The 24,230-nt window shown below is 43.8% G+C and overlaps 1 protein-coding gene across 1 annotated transcript in view; it reads left to right on the forward strand.

The window, feature by feature from the left end:
- The window catches only part of noc4l (nucleolar complex associated 4 homolog), a 42,501-nt gene extending 19,417 nt beyond the window's left edge, over positions 1-23,084 (forward strand). The window contains exons 7-15 of the mRNA XM_041201919.1: positions 4,548-4,582; positions 5,847-5,897; positions 9,646-9,757; positions 10,845-10,905; positions 11,783-11,893; positions 16,185-16,348; positions 17,279-17,361; positions 19,086-19,199; positions 22,838-23,084. Coding sequence (XP_041057853.1) covers positions 4,548-4,582; positions 5,847-5,897; positions 9,646-9,757; positions 10,845-10,905; positions 11,783-11,893; positions 16,185-16,348; positions 17,279-17,361; positions 19,086-19,199; positions 22,838-22,954 — 848 coding nt within the window. The 3' untranslated portion in view covers positions 22,955-23,084. The remainder of the gene's footprint in view (positions 1-4,547; positions 4,583-5,846; positions 5,898-9,645; positions 9,758-10,844; positions 10,906-11,782; positions 11,894-16,184; positions 16,349-17,278; positions 17,362-19,085; positions 19,200-22,837) is intronic.
- The last annotated feature ends 1,146 nt before the right edge of the window (positions 23,085-24,230 follow it).

Raw genomic sequence — 24,230 nt, forward strand, 5'->3', positions numbered from 1 at the left:
CTTTCTCCGGTACATCAATGATTACTTCGGTGCTGCTTCATGCTCTCTTTGGGACTTGGAAAAATTTATTAATTTTGCTTCCAATCTCCACCCCTCCATCATTTTCACATGGTCCATCTCTGCCACTTCCCTTCCCTTCCTTGACCTCTCTGTCTCAATTTCTGGTTGTAGACTGTCCACCAATATCCATTACAAACCTGCCGACTCCCACAGCTACCTCGACTACAGCTCCTCACAACCCGCTTCCTGTAAGGACTTCATCCCATTCTCTCAGTTCCTTCACCTCCGTCACATCTGTTCTGATGATGCTCCCTTCAAACACAGTTCCTCTGACATGTCCTCCTTCCTTAACCAAGGTTTTCCACCCATGGTAGTTGACAGGGCCCTCAACCGTGTCCGGCCCATCTCCCGTGCATCCGTCCTCACGCCTTCTCCTCCTTCCCAGAAACATGATAGGGTCCCCCTTGTCCTCACTTATCACCCCACCAGCCTCCGCATTCAAAGGATCATCCTTCGCTATTTCCGCCAACTCCAGCATGATGCCACCACCAAACACATCTTCCCTTCACCCCCCCGGCAGCATTCTGTAGGGATCGTTCCCTCCGTGATACCCTGGTCCATTCCTCCATCACCCCCTACACCTTAACCCCCTCCTATGGCACCTCCCCATGCAAACGCAAAATATGCAACACCTGCCCCTTCACTTCCTCTCTCCTCACCGTCCAAGGGCCCAAACACTCCTTTCAAGTGAAGCAGCATTTCACTTGCAATTCCCCCAACTTAGTCTACTGTATTTGTTGCTCCCAATGCAGTTTCCTCTACATTGGAGAGACCAAACGCAGACTGGGCGACCGCTTTGCAGAACACCTTCGGTCTGTCTGCAAGAATGACCCAGACCTCCCTGTTGCTTGCCGTTTTAACACTCCACCCTGCTCTCTTGCCCACTTGGCTTGTTGCATTGTTCCAGTGAAGCCCAATGCAAACTGGAGGAACAGCACTTCATCTTCCGACTAGGCACTTTACAGCCTTTCGGACTGAATATTGAATTCAACAACTTTAGATCTTGAACTCCCTCCTCTATCCCCACCCCCTTTCTGTTTCTTCCCCCTTCCTTTTGTTTTTTCCAATAATTTATATAGATTTTTCTTTTCCCACCTATTTCCATTATTTTTAAATGTATATCATGCATGGTTTATTTCACCTCACCCCCACTAGAGCTACCTTGCTCGTCCTAATCTCCAATCTTAATTAGCACATTCTTTTAGATAATATCACCACCTTCAACATCTCTTTGTTCTTTTGTCTGTGACATCTTTTGGTTATCTGCTTCTAACACTGCTTGCTTGTCCCAACAACCCCCCCCACCCAAACCAGCTTATATTTCACCCCTTTCCTATTTCTACTTAGTTCTGTTGAAGGGTCATGAGGACTCAAAACGTCAACTTTGTTTTTCTCCGCCGATGCTGCCAGACCTGCTGAGTTTTTCCAGGTATTTCTGTTTTTGTTTTGGATTTCCAGCATCCGCAGTTTTTTGTTTTTAACTTCAGCAGTTTTGTGTGTGCAGAGTAGAGACAATGTATGATCAAAAGCAGCCGTAAGCCTCCAACTGTCTCCACAGGAACCACAATGAAATGGACCTCATTTTGTACTTGTATGGTGAAAATGCTTTGCCTGCTGTCTGGTTACGTCTGTGGGTTGCTGTTGCCTTGATGGAGCTTAGTTTGGGAACTTGTTAAAAGTTATGATCGTAGTAATTTGTAGCCATGTGTATATATTTAACTTGTGTAAATTAATAGAATGTTTCGCTTAGCTTAATATAAAACCTCTCAAGAACTGGTGGTACGATTCCTGAATTTAGAGTTGCATAGAACCATAGAACACTACAGCACAGAAAACAGGCCATTCGGCCCTTCTAGTCTGTGCCGAAATATTATTCCGCTAGTCCCATTGACCTGCACCTAGTCCATAACCCTCCAGACCTTTCCCATCCATGTATCTAATTTATTCTTAAAACTTAAGAGTGAGCCCGCATTTACCATGTCAGATGTTAGCTCGTTCCACACTCTCACCACTCTCTGAGTGAAGAAGTTCTCCCTAATGTTCCCCCTAAACCTTTCCCCTTTCACCCTAAAGCCATGTCCTCTCGTGTTTATCTCTCCTAATCTAAGTGGAAAGAGCCTACACACATTTACTCTGTCTATACTCCTCATAATTTTGTAAACTTCTATCATATCTCCCCTCATTCTTCTACGCTCCAAGGAATAAAGTCCTAACCTGTTTAATCTTTCCCTGTAACTCAACTCCTTAAGACCCGGCAACGTCCTAGTAAATCTTCTCTGCACTCTCTCAGTCTTACTGATATCCTTAATCTCCAATATAACATTTAAAATTATAGCTTGTGACAGTTGTTTAAAGTTTCCCTCTGGGATTTTTTAAAAAAATAACTCAGCTTTACCAACTGTTCGGTCATAACAGAGGGGACTGCAGAGTTAATGCGGGTAGCTTGAGACTGGATACACATCAGCTATTAATTCATTCAATGGTGGGAGAGGTTTAAGCAACTGAATGACCTCCGTCTATTCCTGTGATCAATACTAACAAGTGTCCGACTAGAGTAAGAAGGGTTTTAGAGAGAAGGTTCAGCCCATATTTCTTTATAGAGATTTGAAAGTCCTTTCTGATTACCCCGTACTTCCCAAGAAAATATCTACCTCATTTTAACCACCGCAGTTGTCTTTGTATTATTGTGTTTCGGAGCAGTGGGTTTGACAATCTCACGACCCTTTAGTGCATAGTGTATTTCCCTGGATTTGGTCATTGTGTCTCCTAGCTCTGGACCCTTCTACCAAATGGAAGTGTCATCCCCTAACCAGTTAGCCCTCTTCATTAGTCTAAAAGAAAGACTTGCATTTTAATAGCCCCTTTTATGACCTTGCACATTCCAGCCAGCTTTATAGCCAGTGACGTATTTTTGAAGGGTGGTCACTGATGCGATGCAGAGAAAGCTGAAAAGTCAGAATTAGGTCATCCCTCAAACTACATAAGTTCGACTTGGCTTACGGCTTTGTTTCTGGGCAAGTCAGCCTGGAGTTGTGTAGCCTCCCATCAGAATGTTTCTGTGTTCTACCTGAATAACAATTGTGTGTTACTGTGTCTAAGGTGGGACTCTTACTATCCCTTTTTTTTTTAAGTTTCTGTTGGGAGACTGGTTGAGTCATCACAATGTCTTTCCAACTCTCGTACCTGAGTTCAAGTCTAGCCAAAGACAATATTGTGAAAACCTCTTCCACGCTGACTGTCAGGGGCCAGCATGCAGTGGAGGTTGTGAAATGGTTGTTTATACTGAGAACCCCAAATCCCTCTAATTTTCTCCCCGAGACTCCTGAACCCAGTGGCATACGATAGATGTATTTCAATACTCGGTAATTCTGTGGAATTTAGCACTCGCACTAGAGACTGAGCTTACCTGAGTTTGTAAGTTGTGACTGAATTGGTCAGACATGAATTGAGACATTCCCTTGATACTCAGCGCTGCTGTTTGAGCACGAGGAGGACCCACAACATTGATCTCTGAGGGTAGATTAGGGGCACTTGGGTTGTTTACCCTGCAAAAATGGTGACTGAGTGTGGAGGTTTATGGCTCAGTAGGTAACATCTCTGCATCAGTGGTTTTGAGTCCTACTCCAGAGGCTTGAACGCAAAATCCAGGCTGACACTCCAGAGGAAGATCGAGAGAGTGCTACATTGTCAGAGGTGACCATCTTTTGTGTGAAACGTTAAAGTGGTCTGCCCTCTCAGATAGATGTACAAGATCCCACAGCACTATTCTAGAGAAGAGTGCGTCTGCTTTTGAAGGTGCCCAGGCAAATGTTTATCATTCAACCAACACACTAGATTATCTGGTCATTATCACATTACTGTTCGTGGGATCTTGCTGTGTGCAAATTGTCTGCTGCGCTTCCCTCGTTACATCAGTCACCACACTTTGAAGGTGCATAGTTGAGTGTGAAACATTTGGGATGTCCTGAGGTCATGAAAGGTGCTATGTAAATGCAGTTCTTTCTTTCTTTAAGCTATGAAGAAATGTTAATTGAGAGCATTGCTTTGAGATAAACCAGGGTAATGAGATGGGGGGAAGTCCACCTTCTAAGTGACGCTAAACAAATTTCAGACTGATGCCAGGAATCATTTTGTCACGATGGCTAGAGAACTCATGCAGCAAACTCCAGGAAGAGGGCTGGAGGCAGGGATCTTATTCGGGAAACCGTTGGGGTGTGTGTTAGTCGGGGAGAAGACAGGTGGAATTGTAGCTTTTTTGATTTTGGGATAAGGGTGGGCTGAATGGCCTTCCTCCTGAATTTGTCATGTGATGGGAGCTTGGAGTGAGGTATATTTATGTTGATAACATTGCTACTCAGAGTTGCTGAGTGTGTCTGTTAAAATAATGACTTCTGTTTTTCTGAAATCGCCAAAATCGATTGGTTGTGCTGTAAGGGTATTTCGATTCTTGCAGGATGATATTAACATTGAAACCTTTCTGTTTGCAGATAAACATGATGCGTGGAAGGCGGCCAAACTGAAGGTGCTGTTTGAATATAGTATGCACGCATTCTGATACAGGGAGTCCAAAAACAATCCCCTTTCAGAGAGACTACACTCTACCATAACCCGCTGGGTTCAGGAGCTAAAATCACCATCACCATTCATGCAGACTCCACAGACTTGCTCTCTCAGATTATGGGCTTTACCTGGTGCTTATGACGTCCTTTAAGTTGCTACGTTGCCCTTAGCTTTGTGGGCGTGGCTGCTTAGTCATCATAACATGGCAAATTAATAGTTCAAACTTCGTTAAAACTTCCCTGACTCTTGTCCGCTATGTCCAAGACTTCTTTGAAGGCATTACATTGCAGAACACACATTTATAATGGATGCATATATCCCTTTCTCTTTACAGAAAGAAGGATGTTGTCCTGGACCTTTTATAAAACACGGCTTCAGCCTCAACTAGTGTATTGTGTCTAATTCTGGACACCACACCATAGAACGGAGGTGAAGGCATTAGAGATGGTGCAGAAAAAGATTCACGAGAATGGTTCCAGGGGTGAAGGACTTCAGTTATGAAGATAGATTAGAGAAGCTGGGGTTGTTCTTAGCAAGGAGAAGGTTGGGAGGAGATTTGATCAAGGTGGTCAAAATCATGAGGGGTCTGGACAGAGTAGATAAGGAGAAACTGTTCCCATTGGTGGAAGGATTGAGAACGAAAGGACACAGATTGAAGGTGATTGGTGAAAGAAGCAATGGTGGTGACATGAGAAAAAGCTTATTTATACAGTGAGGGGTTAGGATCTGGGATCCACTGCCTGAGATGGTGGTGGAGGCAGATTTAAACGTGGCTTTGAAATGGGAATTGGATTAATATCTGAAGAGGAAAAATTTGCAGTGCTATGGAGAAAAGGTTGGGGGGGGTGCGGGGCTGGGGGGTAGTGGAACGAAATGAGTTTCTCTTACAATGAGCCAGCATGGACATGACAGGCTGAGTGGCCTCCTTCTGCACTGTAACCATTCTATGATTATCACGGCTGCACTGAAATTGGCCAATTCTTCCAGCAATCTTGTGGGCCAAATAATACCTTGTATATCGGCGACACCTGGGAATGAGAAAGATGGGAAACTAATATGGAAAAACAGAACGCCTTTTCTGTTCACTCCTGTTCTACAACTAAATGTGACTCTGTAGTGGAAGGAGCTAGTTATGTATTGGTGGTCTGATCTGAGCAGCTAATTGCCTATTATGCATGCACCGATTTCATTGTGTCTTATACTAATTTCTACATTCTCACAAACAGGAGCACAGAAGAATATTTGAGCGACTATGGCTGGCATTCCTTAAACACAAAGTAAGCCCCTTCCAAAATAATGCCTCCCATGTGTGTTGCCTTTAACTCGTTTGCTGGTTCTGTGTTCTGGTTTGGACTGAGGTTATATTTCACATATGCACCGCTATTTCATTCAATCATATTCCTCCAGTTAACCTTCCTCTTAAATATTAAGAGGAAAACGGAACTATTCCTCTTATGTTGTAATGATATTGCAAAGTATTTCCAGCATGTAACAGATCATTCGGCTCAACTGGCCTTTGCTGTTGTTAATGCCCCACACAAGCCTCTGTCCACACCATCAGCATATCCCTTTATTCCTTTCTCCCTCTTGTGTTTATCTAACTTCCTCTGAAGTGTATCTGTACCTCAACTATTCCTTTTCATAATGATGTTCACATTCTCACCATTCTCTGGGTAAAGAAGTTTCTTCTGAGTTCCTCTTTGGATTTATTAGTGACTACCCTGTGTATATGACCCCCTAATTCTGGTTTTTCCCAGATCTAACCCATGAAGCCCCCTCAGTCTTCTCTTTTCTAGAGAAGAGAGCCCAGTCTGATCAACCTTTCCTGATACGTATGACCTCTCAGTTCTGGGATCATACTTGTGAACCGTTTTTGTACCTTCCCGTGTGCCTCTGTTAACATGGAGACCAGAGCTGAGCGCAGTGCTCAGTAGTGTAGTGTAGTGTAACCAAGGTTCAATACAAGTTTAACTCACTTCAGAGAACACCCTGAGAAATTACCTCTGCCTTAAGACTTAATGTGGGGGTGGCTGGTGGCGAGTATCATAATTTGAAGGATTCTCGGACCTCTCCTTTTCTTTCTAATGAATTCACCTCAGGTGCAAGACTGTGGCAAGCTTTATCCATAGATTCCTGCCCTGATTTGTTCCTTTCAAGCTTGTTTGTAGAACATTGATCGATTCTCAACCCTGCAAGTGGCTGAGCTGTTATTGTGAAACTTGAAGTCATTTTAAGCAGTAAACAGGATGTGTATTTCTGCAATATCACAGAACTCTGTGGTGATGTAGTGTACTTGCTATGAAAACAGCAGTTTAACACTGATGGCTTTATTCTCTTTTACAGTTTCTGTTAAAAAAAACTTGCACCTTTTAATAAATACTTGAAGGGGAGAAGTATTCAGGGCTGTCGACAAAGAGTTTTTGTTCTTTGTCCCTCGGTGGGATGTGGGTGTCGCTGCCAAGGCCAGCATTTGTTGCCCATCCCTGATTGAACTGAGTGGCTTGCTCGGCCCTTTCAGATGGCAGTCTACATTGCGGTGGGTCTGGAGTCACATGTAGGCCGGAGCGGGTAAGGATGGCAGATTTCCTTCCCTAAAGGGCATTAGTGAGCCAAATGGGTTTTTACAACAATTGATAGTTTTACGGTCACCATTACTGAGATTAGCTTTCACTTCCAGATTTATTAACTGAATTCAGATTCCACCGGCTGCCATGGTGGGATTTGAACCCATGGCCCCCAAAGCATGAGCCTGGGCCTCTGGATTAATATTCCAGTGACATATCACTATGCCACCATCTCCTCCTAATGTGGATGGAGCTAATTGAATAGCTCTTTCAAAGAGCTGATACAGGTACCATGGGCTGCAAGATTCTAATATAAAGTTTCCTATTTCATCTTTGTCTCACAGACTACCTATCCCCCAGCTCCCTCTAACCAGGCTGCTATCAAGGTACTTGCTGGCTCTGCTATAATGGGTCAGTAAATGGATGATTGATAACCTCCCATTCCTTTATATCGGAGCCAACAGGAGCGATAAAATGTCTCCATTTGTGTTACCTCAGGAATTTCAGATTATAAATCCATTTGCTGAGAGACTGTCCTCCTGGAGGTACTGCAGGATCATTTCATTACCACCAACGGTGTCGCTCATAACTTACAGAATTTGGAAATATTCAGAGGAGCTGTACCTGAAAACAGATGCCCAATTATGACCTACAACAGAAACAAACCCCACAGCCAGCCAGCTTGCCCCATACAGTCGTGATATCTTCTGCGTCACAGTAAATCCGCCCCTTGCCCTTCCCAGAGACGTGTATTATCGGGAGACAGGCGAAGGAAAAGCACCACACAAGCCCAGAGCTGTCCTGTTGACCCCCCCCCCCCCCCCCCCCCCCCCCCCCCCCCCCCACACACAAACACACACACACACACACAAGATTTGCCTCGATTTCCATCAGTCAGGCTTGTAGCCAAAATCAGCTTCCCAGTTTTCTCGCGGGGCCACTCGTTTAGGATTTCTCCTCGTGATGCTGCTGGCAAGGTGTGTCAGATGGCATTCAGTCATCGTGGAACTTAATTGTAGTGCGCTGCAAGAAACAAAATGACTCGATGACCCGTGAGAATCAACTTCTGTGTTTCTTTTTATCAATAATGATAGTTAAAGGATATGTCATTGCTAAACCTTCAGCGGTATCAGCTCGACCACAAAGTAAAATAGATTTATTTTTACAAGTGAATGAATTAAATGGAAAGCTTTACAGCCACTTATTTGGCTTTTGGGGCTTGACGTGTATGTAGTGTGCTCACCGTTCAGTTAGCTGTATCCCTCATGATCACTGACTACTGAAGCCCAGCAGTTATTACAGTGTGGATCATAGTGCACTTGTGTGACACTGCTCTACCTGTTATTGTACCACAGGCGGTAATGCATTTTATATTAACCAAGAGAATACCATTGGTAAAATCCAGCCCCCAAGCTCACGAGATCTAAGAGTTAAGTATTGTGAAATTGAAATCGGTTTGCTTTTGGGCTGGCATTCTGAGGAATGATCATGGAAAGCTTAACAAATTGCCTTAAAAACCCAACTGCTTCACCACTGCCCTGTGCCACTATTCCTAGCCTTGCCCATGTGTGACTCGAGCCTCACATCATGCGATTAACTCTCAGTGCCCTGGGATATGCCCAATACAAACCAACAATGGGTACGCGAGAAAGGACCAGCTTCACTGCCTCAGGGCAATGAGAGAAGGACAATGAGTGTGGCGTGGTTAGAGATGTTAGAGGTTTTAAGCAAGTGCAGTTTCAGCGAAAGGGTTCTGCCCTATCAAAGGCCTTTGCTCTTGTTCTTCTCCCTGTCACTCCCCACCTTTCCCTGCCTCTGTACTAGCTTAAATCCTGTTAAATCTCCCAATTCTATTGAACTGTTAGCTCTGTTTCTCTCTTCATGGATACTTAGCATTTTCTGTTTCTGCTTACAGTTGACAGATAGTTAACAACTTAGTCAGGGACAGGACCACAGGGACTGTAACGGTTCATGAAGGCGGCTCACCAGCTCCTTCTCAAGAGCGATTAGGGATGGGCAATAAATGCTGGCCCAGCCAACAACACCCACATCCTGTGAAAGGATAAAAAAAATACATCATCAGATCAGCTTATTAGGGTCTATTATAGAGCGAGTGGGCTGGGATACCTTGAGTTTATGAGACTGTCAGAAACTCCCTTTATCTTAATGGTAATTCACAAAGGTCACGTCTGATCATCTTGAAATCCTTGGGAATAACAGGTTATATTAATTATCAAGTAATGTAATACAGTAGAACAGTTGTTTCAGAACAATACTGTTACCAGTTAATATATGTATATATAAAAAAAGCTCGTTGTTAAAAAACCACTCGAGCCTGAATCACATGGAAGTTGTCATTGCAGGATGAACAAGCCTTGGTTACGAGAGTAAAAATGGAAAATCCACTAATGAGGCTGAAATATTAGTGAAGGTCTGAAACAGAACTTTGTTTTTTAAACAGTTATCGACTAACCTTTATAAGAAGGTGCTGGTGATTTTGCATGAGTCCATTTTGCCAAACATGAGCAAGCCAACCCTGATGATTGATTTCCTTACGGCAGCTTACGAGATAGGTATGTGAACAAGAATGTAGAATGTACTGTCTTTTTTTTAAAAAAAAACAACAGTCTGGTTATTTGCTTGTTTGTGCATCTCTGTTTTTCATTCTTTCATGGGATGTGGGTGTCGCTGTTTAGACCAACATTTATTGCCCACCCCTAATTGCCCTTGAGAAGGTGGTGGTGAGCTACCTTCTTGAACCGCTGCAGTCCATGGGGTGTAGGTACACCCACAGTGCTGTTAAGGAGGGTGTTCCAGGATTTTGACCCAGCGACAGTGAAGGAACGGCAATATGTTTCCAAGTCAGGATGGTGAGTGGCTTGGAGGGGAACTTCCAGATGGTGGTGTTCCCATCTATCTGCTGTCCTTGTCCTTCTAGATGGTAGTGGTCATGGGTTTGGAAGGTGCTTTCTAAGGAGCCTTGGTGAATTCCTGCAGCGCATCTTGTAGATGGTACATGCACATTCCCCCCACTGTGCGTCGGTGGTGAGGGGAGTGGCTATTTAAGATGGCAGATGGGTGCTGATCAAGCAAACTGCTTTTTCCCTTAAGCAGAGTTCACATCCTCGCAATGAGGATTGACCTACACTGCCCAGTATCCGGTTATAAGTGGAGTGGTTTCGAAATGTAACACTTAGTTCCCTTATATCCTGAATCGCACCAAGTCCCCTTCACCAGTCCCCTCTATGCTCACTGCTGTATTTCCTCTCTTGTAACAGTGTTTACACTTCAAAAGCATGTCATTGGCTGTAAAGCGCTTTGGGACTTTGTGACACCACCGTCATTGGCAGGTCCTTTAGCTGCCAGTTTGAGACACTCTGTAGCTCCGTCCCTAATCCTCCCATCTCGCCACATCAGTTTTTGCCTCTTCTCCATCCTCCTCCCAGTTTGTAAGGTGTCCTCAACAGTGTCTTTTAGTCACTGGCCCAACCCTCTTCCCAAAATCCTATCCAGTTCGAAAGTGCCTTAGAATGCTTCCATATCCCACAGGATGAGAGCAGGTGACTAGTGTACTTACCAGTACTGATTCTTGCTTGTCCTGTTTGTGGACTTTGCCCTCTGTGAAAGGTTTAACTGACATTGTATCCTTGATTTTTGTAGGAGGAGCCATTAGCCTACTTGCCTTAAATGGACTCTTCTATCTTATCCATCATCATAACCTGTAAGTTTCTCTGTCTTGTTGAATATAAGCAGTTAATAAACCACAGCCCTAGCTCCATTATTAGAGCACAGCTAATCCTCTAAATCTGAAATCAAATTTGGGAAGGTTTTGCCTTTTTATAAATAAAGACCAGCAGTTATTGATTTGACCTGGTGTGACTGTGAACTTTCACAAATTGCACAACTCACAAATGTATCATCTCTGTAGTGTGTGCAATCCAGGTGTATGTATTTGAAATTATACTGACCATCTGGATTCCTTGTGTGTGTTGTCCTTGTGTCGTCTGCATCTGTGCACAGTCTGGGTGCAATGCGTGTGTGTATATAGCATGTATCTGTGTGTGCATTCCCTGTGGGCGGAGGTGTGTGTGTAAACTGTGTGTGTGTGTATGTCTATTTCACATGTGTTTATGTGTGTGTGCCTGTACTGCCTGTATTTCTTGTGTATCTGGGTGGGGGTGTGTGTACATGTACTGTGTGTCTGTATTTCTCGTGTCTGTGTACTGTGTGTCTGCATTTCTCATGTATCTGTGCATTCCCTCTGGGTGTGTGTGTGTGTAATTCTTGTGTATTTGTGCGTGCATTCCGTGTGTGTATGCAGACAGTCGGTGTGTAGTCTGGGCTATGTACCAGTGGAAGCAGTTTCTCCTTATTTACAATATTTAAAAAAAAAGTTAATGATTTAGAACACTCTCTTAATTCTCCCTTTAACTGTCTCTGCTTTGAGGAGAACTTGTCCACCATTCTAGTGAAGCTCTTCAACGTGTGTGCTTCTCTGCTGCTCAGAGCTGCAGCTAATTGCTTCAGAAAATTCTTAACTGTGAAACATAGGTTGCTTAAGGGACTATTTAACTTGTTTCTTTTTTCTGTGTGGATAGAGAATACCCAGACTTTTACAAGAAACTGTACAGTTTGCTGGACCCGTCCGTGCTGCATGTGAAATACCGGGCACGATTCTTCCACCTGCTGGATTTGTTCTTATCCTCCAGGTCAGTATTTGCAACCATGTGATCCAGTCTCCTGTTTACACTTGAAAGTACAGGTTCAAAGCTACATTACCAAACCCTGTATATTTGGTTAGCTTTCTATCTATCCTGCTCTGACAGTACAAGAAGATAAAATCAGTTCATGCATCTTCACTGCAGCTGGTTGCATTCCACAAGCTCGTTATTTTTCTCCTCACTTTCAATGTATGTTCATTTTTCATACATCCCCGTTGACCCCACTGTTACTGGCAGATCCTTCACCCCAAATCTCTGACATTCTCTGCCTAAATCCCCTTCCCTATTTTCCCCACTTTATCAAGTCCCTTCTTTTCAATAAGCCCTCCATGGCTTGTCTGTCTGTCTGCAGCTGGGTACCTGTGCATTTCTGCTTGTGAAGTAGAGTCATGGAATCATACAGCACAGAATGAGGTCATTTGGCCCATCATGCCTGTATCGGCTCCTTGAAATAGCTATCAGGTTAGTTCCACTCCCCTTCCTCGATCCCCATAGCCCCCCGAATTTTGTTTTCCTTCAAGCATTTATCCAATCCCCTTTTGAATCTGTAACTCCTTCCACCATCTTTTCAGGCTGTGCATTCCAAATCACAACTTGCAGCGTAAAGCAAAACCTTTCTTCATGTCGCCTCGAGATCTTTTGCCTTTCACCTTAAATCTGTATCCTCTTAATTACCAACCCTTCTACCAACAGAAACAGTTACTCCTTTTATAATCTATCAACTCTGAGAACCTCTAGCACTATCAAGAGCTTTAGCCAAGTCGAATGTTTTTCCCTAATCCACAAAGCAGGTATTCTATGCCTCTTTCACTTAACACCCATCACTGCTAAAGCCTCTCTAGTTCCACAGCCCTTCCCAAAACCAAATCGATCTTGGCTGATGTAATGGCTTGCTTTGGCTTCCAACCTATTCAAGTCCAAATCATTGATATGTATCACAAAAAGCAAGAGACCCAGCAATATATATCAATGATTTGGACTTGGATGTAAAGGGCATGGTTAAGAAATTTTCAGATGATACAGTAAACCTCTAGATTGGATTTGCTCTCCACAGCTGAGTTGCAGCCATCCATTACCCCTGTGTATCTGACAAATTGAAATTTGTGGGGGTGTATATGGTGTTATGGCATGGCGGATGGTAAATGCTGAAATTTGGTGAAATTTTTGGGGGTGTATATGGTGTTATGGCATGGTGGATGGTAAATGCTGAGCTGCTCAAATCCCAGAGGGAAACTTGAAACAGCTGCCAAAAAGGTTTCTGAGATTTGTATAGTATAGCGGCTCTGAAATCAGGAAACAATGACCCAACTACTTGTGATGGTTTTATGGTAAAGTAAACATTTATTAAAAGGATAAAGGGGGGGAAAAAATGGTTACGCTATACAGGAATGGCTTTACACAGTACACAGTACTTTAAAACAGTTCCACAAATTTTAACTACCCTCAGAGCTAATCTTTCCCTTTTCTGTTCAGCAACTACCCTTATAGATTTTAAAATCTATAAAATTGCAGTAATTTTTACCCCACAGTGCCTTTTTCCTCGGGGTGTCCTCTGAAGATGACACGGGAATGCTTGACAACATTTACAAACAAAAATAAAAGGAAGCTGTGCCCATAGAGGCAAGAACGACAGCAATCCAGCTATCTTGCTGTCTTCTGGAAGACCTGACATTTTCCCTTGGAGTGTCCTCTGAAGCTGACAGCAAATGGGTCTTTAGGCCTGGCCTTATTCACACTGTCTTCTGGGAGTTCTGACCAGCTACCCCTTCACATAGGCTTCAGTATTTCCTTAAATGCGTTCCTTCCCTTTGATCTGTCTATTATTTCAACCAGCCTCTTCAGAAATGCTTTCTTGCCAGAATTGATTAAAAATTAAATCGTTCTTAGATTTGTAAAAACAATCTTACCCTATCTTTACCTCACCTCCTTGCACCTTTTAACAACCTGCATATATCCTACTTTGAACTAAAACAACTCAATTCAAACTATTCCTGTTGTTGCTTTATGTAAAACTCTGATTGAAGTTCCTCTTGGTTCATTGAAATATCAAAACTACTTCTTCCTGTTTGACTTTAGATCCTTGCCGTCACTCTAGCTCTTAATCCAATTACAGCCTGGCTTCCAGTACATAAAATATGCCAGGGTTATTAGCAGCAGAAAAATATTACAATTTCTTGTTTTCTTGACAATGGTCTCTTATGAAGTATTCCTAATTTAGATACAACTTTGCATTCTTTCAGGCTTCCTTTTCCTCCTGGCGATGTTGAAGCTACTTTTCTCGCTGGGTCTTATGTTGTACGTTTGTCTTGCAGTTTTTGCAGTTGACATTGTACCTTTCTATTTTGGCTTCTCATTTATTTGCTGTCGTTCTTGCATCTATGAACACAGCTTCCTTTCATTTTTGTTTGTAAATGTTGCCAAGCATTCCTGTGTGGTACCACACAGATTGCTCGTGCTGTTTTATTCTTGGCAGCGCTCATGGTTCTACGACTTTGGAACTAGCCTGTGATAAAGTTAACAATACATTGGTGATGGCTTTATTAAATGTTACATTGCACTCTTTGATTTCCATGGCAACCTACATTTATATAGCACCCTTCGCTTGGGGATCAGACCAAGATAGGAATAGGAAAGAGTCTAGTAATGGTGGCCAAAAGGTGGTGGTAAAGATTAAGCATTGATGAGGATTCAGGGTGAATATTGAGATGAGATGGAGGGGTTAAGGGAAGGAATTCCATAGTGTGGGGGCAGGGTTACTGAAAGCTGTGGAAGAAAGAGTGGAATGTGCAGTGGGTCAAATGGTCAGGGCTGTAGGGCTGTCAGATATTGAAGAAGTTGGGAGGGGTGAGGGTTGAAGCGACGCTTGAGGATGAGGTTTAGAAGTTGAATTGTAGGACATCCCATCAACTTGTACAATATAAATCATGCCTTTTGAGTGTGTAGGTGTTGCCTTTTTTACCTGCTGTTGCTGATTTCATGACCCGGATTGTGGTCTTTTATTCTTATAGCTCCTGGTTCTGCTGTTGGAAGTTATGTGCCTAGTGGGTGCAAACTGAAATAGGTTCTGGTGACTTAGACATTAATTAGGCTTCATCCTATGCTCTAATTACTAAGACAAGTTAACTTTTGCAACATTAATAGCATATAAGGGGAAACTCTAAGTACATGAGAGAGCAAGGAATAAAGGATAAGCTGATAGGGTTAAGCAAAAAAGGTTGGTAGGAGGCTCGTGGAATATAAAATGTCAGCATAGTCCAGTTGGGCTCAATGGCCTGTTTTTTGCTGTAGAATTGATATAAAAATTGGACGTGTGGTTGATGATTAGGAAGAAAGCTGTGGACTGCAGAAAGGTAGCAATGGACTGGTCAGGTGGTTGGAAAAGTGGCAGATGAAATTCAGTCCAGAGAAGTGAGAGGTAATGCGTTTGGGGAGGAATGCACAATAAATGGCAGGATAGTGAGAAGTGTAGAGGAACAAGGAGATCTTGGAGCTCATGCTGACAGATCCCTGATTGTAGCAGGACAGGTAGATAAGCTGATTAAGAGAACATATGGGATACTTCCTTTTTTAATGAACCGATTCTTAGAGTGAGCAGAGAGATTATACTAGAGCTGTATAAAACCACAGCCAAAGAACATACAGATCTGATCACCGCATTACAGATGGGATGTGACCACACTAGAGAGGCTACAGAGGAGATTTACGAGGATGCTGCCAGGATTGGAGTATTTTAACTGTGGGGAGAGATTGGAACAGAGCTGGCTGAGGGGAAATTTCTTTGATGCACGTAGAACCACGAGAGGCCTAAAAAGAGCGGACAGGAAGGATTTATTTTCCTTATCAGAGAGGTCGTCGGTAACCGGGGTGGGGAGGGGGGCGGGGGGGTTGAGTAATTTTTCACCCAGAGGGTGGTGTAGGTTTGGAACTCTCTGTCTGAAAGTGTGGCAGAGGCAGAAATCCTCATTGCGTTGCTAAAACACTTGGATATGCTCTTGCAACCTATTGGGCTACAGACTCAGAGACCAGAAGCGGGATTGGGCTGGACGGCATTTTCTTGGCCGGTACGGACAGCATGGGCTGAATGGACTCTTTCCGTGCTGTAAACCTTCTGTGACCCCACGGCCTTGACATCCCCCCCTGGTGCCCCGAATTGGGTAGTAGAGGTCCATAAGACAGCAACTCATGAAGATTTAGCATCATTTACTTGCTCTATTATTCTGACCACCCTGGGTTGTGGACAGACCAGTAAAGGTTTGATTTTTCTTTTCCTCTCATGCAGCCATTTACCAGCCTATCTCGTAGCAGCGTTTAGCAAGCGTTTAGCTCGACTGGCCCTAACCTCGCCACCACAGGCCCTGCTGATGCTCATTCCGTTTATCTGTAACCTCATCCGTCGACATCCATCATGCAAGCCTCTAATTCACAGGCCCAACGAGACCCAAGGTACTGCTCCTTTTGCCATTGTCGTGGCTGCTGTGAATGATCTGAATCGAAATCTGGGTTGGCTGTGTTTTGCCACTCTTGCGATTGTACCTACGTTTTTGCTGCATGTTTTTCCTGTGCTAATTTAAATTCAATAGAACCTGAGAAACCTCTTACTGATAATCACGGAGATTCTTTATTGGTGGCCAGTACCAAACAGATTCAGTAGTGCGTTTCGAAAGAGAATTGGATAAATACTTGAAAAGGAAACATTTGCAGGGTTGGGGGTAAAACTGGAAGGAAATGGGACGAACAGGATTAGCTCTTTCAAAGAACCGACACACAATGGACTGAATGGCCTCCTTCGGCACTGTATGACTCTATCTTTCCAACTTGGTTTGCGCAAATTACAGTTTTGTTTTACATTATTGCTTAATCTGACGCTGATCAGCTTGATTTTGATTTTACTCTGCCCTGGTTGAGTAACCGATTCGAGGTGATGCTTTTTTCTCTTTATTCTTTTTGTGGGATGTGGGTGTTGCTGCAAGGCCAGCATTTGTTGCCCATCCCTAATTACCCTTGAACTGAGTGGCCTGCTAGGCCATTTCAGAGGGCGGTTAAGAGTCCAGCACATTACTGTGGGTCTGGAGTCACATGTAGACCAGACCAGGTAAGGACAGCAGATGTCCTTCCCTAAAGGATATTAATGAACCAGATAGGTTTTTACAATAATTGACGATAGTTGTCACGGTCACCATTACTGACACTAGCTTTGTATTCCAGATTTATTAATTGGATTTACATTCCACCAGCTGCAATGGTGGGATTTGAACCTGTGTCCCCAGGGCTTTGGCCTCTGGATGACTAGTCCAGTGATATTACCACTATGCCATCATCTCCCCCCAAGCTCTAGTGGAAAGTCATTTTGTAGTAACTTTGGGTGTTTTCCAGATATTTCCGCTGATCCATACATAATGGACGAGGAAGATCCCGTAAAATGCAGAGCGATGGAGAGTTCTCTGTGGGAAATCCAGGTTGGTCAGTTTACTGGGTAAAGTTTCTCTCCTGTTTGGAATGTCTCATTTAAAAACATATCTTGATATTCTAATCCCAGGTACCAATTTCAAAAATGATTTGCTCATGGGGATGTGGGCGTCGCTGGCTAGGCCAACATTTATTGCCCATCCCTAATTGCCCTTGAGAAGGTGGTGGTGAGCTGCCTTCTTGAACCTTTGCAGTCCCTGTGGTGTAGGTACACCCACAGTGCTGTTAGGGAGGGAGTTCTAGGATTTTGACCCAGCGACAGTGAAGGAACGGCTGATATATTTCCAAGTCAGGATTCTGTGTGGCGTGGAGGAACTTGCCCTGTATCAATCCCAAATTAATTCCACTGTCCATGGTGTTCCCATGAATCTGCTGCCCTTGTCCTTCTAGATGCATTATGGAAAATACATCACTGACTTGGACATAATAATTAGGAGCAGGAGTAGACCACTCGACACCTCGAGCCTGTTCTGCTATTCAGTAAGATCATGGCTGATCTTCTAGCTCAATACTACTTTCCCACAATATCCCCATTTTCCTTAATTCCCTTAGTGTCCAAAACTCTCTCAAACTTCACCTCGAATATACTCAATGACTGAGCATCCACAACCCTCTGGGGTAGAGAATTCCAAAGATTCACAACCTTCTTGAGTGAAGAAATTTCTCCTCATCGCAGTCCAAAATCACTGACCCCTCATCCTGAGACTATGGCCCCCTCACTCTAGTCACTCCAGCCGGGGGAGAACAGTCTCTTGGTATCTACCCTATCCAGCCCTCCAAGAATCTTACGGCCAGAGTTTTGCCCTCGTCGAGGCGGGGGGGTTTGGGGGGGGGGCAGGGGGCAAGCAGAAGCAGGCAGGAAGCGGACTGCTGCCTGCGATTGGAGCCCGATGACGATTTCACACAGGGTGGGCCAGTTATGGCCTATCCAATGTGAAAAATGCGCTGCCTGTGTTGGGGGTGGGGGTGGAGGGGCTGCGCGCAGAAAAAGCTCCCTGAGGCACAGAGCTGCCTCAGGGAGATGAGAAGATTTTTGAAAATTAAAAATAAAGAATCTTGAAATGTTTAAAAAAAACATGTCCCTCGTGTGTGACTTTGTCTCATGAGCAGGGACGTGTTGTGAATGAAATGTTAAAATTTTAACTTAATTTTTACTTGCTGTTGGAAACCTCATCCCGCCCGTGGATGAGGTTTCCTAAAAAAATCCAAAGGCCATAAGGCTGGACAGGCAGGGAAAAATTTTATTCAATTAGATCTTTAATGGCCTCAATAGACATGTTAATTGTCAGCGGGTGTGCTGCTGACTCCCGCAGACACCTGCCAACTGAAATATCGCTCGCTGTTTTACACTCGTTTGGGTCGGGTGCATGTCCACCTGACGAGCGCGGTATTCTGGCCCACGTTACAGTGAGATCACACCTCGTTCTTCTTAGCCCTACAGAGTTTAGGCCAGTTCTATTCCATCTCTTACTATCGGACAATCCCCTCATCTCAGTAATCAATGTAATTTATACACCCTCTGTTCTCAAGCGTTACTTTCTGTACATGGTTTTTTATTCTGTGGGTGTGTATTGTGCCTTGACTGTGCTCTCTAGCTTTAGTCTAGGTCCAAGAGGGGTCTCACAACAAACTCTGCTTGTTGTTTTAATATGACTCAGGATGTGTTCATGGTGGCACAGTGTCAGTTTTGTTTTGCTCTCTGTCTCTCGTTCAGACTCTGCAGAATCACTACCATCCAGATGTTGCCAGTGCTGCAGCCAACATAAATAAAACTTTGTCCAGCCAAGAGGCTGACCTTTCCACACTCCTCGATCTTTCTGTTGCAGAGGTGAGTAATAACCTTGTTTATCTGCTATGTTTTGATTTCTGTATTACAGGTTATTGATCTGTGTTTTCACAAACTAACGAATGGAATTGTTCATTAACACCATTGAAACCGGAGAAGAATGCTGTGATCCCACGATTTATTATTTCAATGCAAGTCACCAACTTTGCTGAATCATAGAATGCCAGGATATGGTTTTGCAATGTTTCTGATACTGGAAGTGGCAATCTGGAGGCTGAGAATTCAGATACCACCAATGACAAGTAGTGAAATTGAATTAATTAAATCACAGATAAAATGACAATGGAATCTGGTGGATTTTTAAAAAACCCAACTGGATTGTTCATGATCGTCAGTGATCCGGGTGCCCATACCGATCCAGTCTGCACTCCAGTCCTGTGCCAAGAGGTTCATTCTTAATGCCTTCTAAAGTGGCCTAGCAAGCCACTCAGTTGTAAAAGCAGTACGTTCCAAGGGAAACTAGTGATGAGTAATCAGTGTAACCTCACCAGCAACCCCCACAGAGTAAATGGTAAGTCCAGAATCTCACTTAGTGAAAGCTGGGCTTCTGAGACGTTATTTGGTTTGATGTTTACAGAGCTGATCAAGAATGCCTTGGATCTGTTGTCTGTTGAAAATCCAATTGGTGCTTGAAATGAGAATAGAGGGCCCAGCTCATAGAATGGTTACAGCACAGAAGGAGGCCATTCGGCCCATTGAGTTCATGCTGGGTCTCTGCAAGAGCAATTTAGCTAGTCCCACTCTCAGGCTCTCTCCCTGTAACCCTGCCAATTTTTTTTTTTAACCCCTTCAGGTGCTTATCCAATTCCTTTTTTGAAACCCCTGATTGAACCTGTCTCCATCACCCATTGGTGCAGTTTTGTACTTAACTTCCAGCCTAGGCTTACATTGCAGCCTGTGGTGCAGTCTTGCTTGTGTTGAGCGAGCAGACTTCAGTTCCTGTTCAGCCGCATAAAGCCCCTTCTTTGTTGAGAATGAAAGGTGCTTCATTTACATCTCAGCCTTGGACTGGTTGTTGAGAAGCTGAGGGACGTGTGATGGTGAACAATTAACAAGGGGGTAAGGTGGGAATTTAAAGAAGATAAATAACCCATGGCAAATCACGCACCGTGCCCAGGTAACATCGGACGTGTGGACTCAATAGAATTGACAAGTTGGCCATTAATATTTCAATTATTTATCACTGTTGGGTTAAATTCCCTTGTGGGATCATCATCAGAATATAGCGGTTCAAGACGATAGCTCACCACCAGCTCCTCAGGGTAACTCAAGATGGGCAATACAGTGCTGGCCTTGACAGTGACACCCACATCCTGGGATTAAAACATTTTTTAATGTGGGACTGAGAAGGAGACCTGAATGTTGGAAACTCTATGAGCTTAGTGCAGCATTTCTTCAGAGTAATGGTACAGGAACCGCGTTGGAATGACAATGAAATTACGTATTTGATAATGACATGGCTGCACTGCCTCACATATACATTGGGCGAGTCACTTGTGTTGAACCATTGACTTGGCTCGAACTGTGTTGAAAAACTGCTCCAGAAAGGTCAGCCAGAAAGACAGGAATCGCGATGTATATATTACCTCATCACCTCTCTAAGGAAGTCCCGCACTGCTTCCGACACAATGATTTTTCACTCCCTTTTTTTCCATTAATGAAATATGTTGGGAATGTTTATTCACATTATATGGACAAACTCGACTAAACACATGGGCTCATTCATTATAACTTGCATTCTATGCAATGCAACATGCATTGTGGACACACACTTTCACCACAGGGAGTTGTGGAGGCTGAGATCATACCTTTTTGTAAGGGAAAATTAGATCAATGTTTGAAGCACAGGAGGGTACAGGATTATGGGGAAGAACACATAGCAGTCAGAATACTGGGACTGATACAGGGCGAGGGGACAGGAAGGTAGTGGGATTAGCCAGGAATTGATTCAGGGCTATGTGGAGAGAGCGGGACAATGGGATTAGTTTGGGATTGATACAGAGCTACGGGGAGAGAGCAGGACAGTGGGATTAGTTTGGGATTGATACAGGGCTACGGGGAGAGAGCAGGTCGATGGGATTAGTTTGGGATTGATATAGGGCTTTGTGGAGAAAGCGGGCAGTGGAATTAGTTTGGGATTGTAGGGCTATGGAGAGAGAGCGGGACAGTGGGATTAGTTTGGGATTGATATAGGGCTATGGGGAGAGTGCGGGACAGTGGGATTAGTTTGAGATTGTAGGGCTATGGAGGGAGAGCAGGACAGTGGTATTAGTTTGGGATCGATACAGGGCTCTGGGGAGAGTGGGACAGTGGGATTATTTTGGGATTGATACAGGGTTTTGGGGAGATAGCAGGGCAGAGGGATTATTTTGGGATTGATACAGGGCTATGGGGAGAGAGCAGGGCTGTGGGATTAGTTTGGGATTGATACAGGGCTTTGGGGAGAGAGCAGGGCTGTGGGATTAGTTTGGGATTGATACAGGGCTTTGGCGAGAGAGCAGCGCAGTGGGATTATTTTGGGATCGATACAGGGCTATGGGGAGCGTGTGGGATTAGTTTGAGGTTAGCAGTGAGCTGGCACAGGCATGATGAGCCAGATAGCCCCCTGTGCTGCAAACATCTATGGTTCAATTATCTTCATTCAGCAGGTTCAAAGCAGATGGACAGTACTGCTATATCTGCACCTAACAAATGGAGATTAACAGCATTTGATGATATATTCCCATGTTACACTTAGTTTTCAAGAAACTAAGAAACGAGGAGTTAATCTGATTGTCGAACATGACCTGCATTCACTCATGAAAGCAGTAACACTTCTGTGGGCTTCACGGTGTTGCATTGGATGCTAATGATATTTGATGTTGCAGAGTGCAATGGTGTTTGCAGATATCTGTAAACTGAACAAATTGTGTGGGTGCCTTTAGCTTCTCAACCCCAGCGTCAGAGATGCCTCTGATTTCCCATACTGCTGACACAAGCTGTACTTGCGGAAGATGTAGTTTAGAGAGACGGACCACAGCATACTTGCTGTCCTTGGCTACAGGCCCTGACTGAGAAGTAGTCACCATACGTGACCAACAACAGCTTGCATTTATATAGCACTTCAACGCAGTAAAAAATTTTCCAAGGTGCTCCACAGGAGTGTGATCGAACAAAATTTGGCACTGATGGGACTTTGTGAGATATTAGGACAGGTGAGGTAGCTTTTATGAAACTTCTTAAGCGGAGGGAGTTTTAGAGAGGGATCTCCAGAGTTCAGGGCCTTGGCAGCTAAAAGTATGGCCACCAATGATTAAAATCGGGCTGCACAAGAGGCCAGAACTGGAGGAGCGCAGAGATCTCAAGAGGATTGTACAGCTTTCATTTAGTATAAGAAAGTATTTTGCATGGAAGAAGCAAAATGGACAGCGAGACTAAGAGGGCAAAGATAGTGGGGGATCAAAAGATTGGCTCAGAGGGCTTTAAGTATTAGAAAAGGTCGTGATCGGAAAGGGCGGTGGACGGATTTAGGGAGGAATTGAAAATTGCAGAGCTCAGTCTTGATAGAAGGAAACCAAAGGTATGGATTGCATCATCTTCAGTCCTCTCAGTGTTTGTATTTGTACTTGTATTTTGAACAGATTTTTGAAAAAGAACCAAAGAAGAGAGCGAAATCAGCTCCATTGGAATTTGAGCCAGCCACGGGGTTATTGACAAGGAAGAATGATCTAGTGACTCAACATTGGACTTTGGACTAACAGTCACCGCAAAATATTTCATTGGCTGCGAAGATGCAACAGACATATCTGATATAGTTTTGTGATATTGAATTATTCTGTTTTCATGCAGTGACAGCCATCACTTTTTTAATTAAAGAATTTTGTAGTACATCTGTGGTTAACATGAAGAATCTTCATTGTTTTACAATAGTTTCTGTGGTTTGAATGAGTTGAGGGGGAGGAGAGACTGAACCTTTTCAGAGGAGTGTAACCATTGTGTACACACTGCACCTGGAGCTGAAAAGTCGCTTGTTGTTGCAGTGGATGGTTTCTGTCCTTTGTGTTACGCATCACAAGATGATACATGGCGGAGAAAAGCTGGCGTTAATACGAACATAAGAAATAGGAGCAGGTGTAGGCCATTCGGACCCTCAAGCCTGACCTGCTATTCAATAAGATCATGGCTGATCTGCCCCAGACCTCAACTCCTCTGTCGTGCCAGCTCCTCATAGCCCTCAACTCCCCGATATTTCAAAGATCTATCTACCTCCTCTTTAAACACTTGCAGTGATCTAGCCTCCACAACTCTCTGGGGTAGAGAATTCCAGACATTCACTACCCTCTGAGAGAAGAAATTCCTTCACATCTCAGTTTTAAATGAGTGTCCCCTTATTCTGTAAATATGTCCCCTAGTTCGAGATTCACCCCCACTGGTGGAAACATCTTCCCAACATCTACCCTGTCAAGACCCCTCAGAATCTTGTACGTTTCAATAAGATCACCCCTCATTCTTCTAAACTCTAATGAACAAAGGCCTAACCTGTTTAGCCGCTCTTGATAAATCAACCCCTTCATCCCAGGAATCAGCCTAGTGAATCTCTTTTGAACTGCCACCAATGCCAGTATATCCTTTCTTAAATACAGGGACCAAAACTGTACACAGTGCTCCAGGTGCAGCCTCACCAACACCCTGTACAACTGTAACAAGACTTCCCTATTTTTAAACTTCAGCCCCTAGCAATACAGGCTAAAATTCCAATTGCCACCTCAATTACTAGCTGCACCTGCATGCTAACTTTTTGTGTTTCATGCACAAGAGCATCCAGATCCCTTGGTGCTGCACTTTTTTGGAGTCTCTCTCTATTTAAATAACAGGCTGCCTTTTGATTCTCCCTACCAAAGTGCATGACCTCATACTCACATTAAACTCCATCTGCCAAGTTTTTGCCCACTCACTCAACCTGTCTATATCCCCTTGTAGATTCCTTATGTCCTCAACACAACATGTCCTCCCACCTATTTTTGTATCGTCAGC

The sequence above is a fragment of the Carcharodon carcharias genome, chromosome 13, assembly GCF_017639515.1.
Source record: "Carcharodon carcharias isolate sCarCar2 chromosome 13, sCarCar2.pri, whole genome shotgun sequence".
Classification (NCBI taxonomy): Eukaryota; Metazoa; Chordata; class Chondrichthyes; order Lamniformes; family Lamnidae; genus Carcharodon; species Carcharodon carcharias.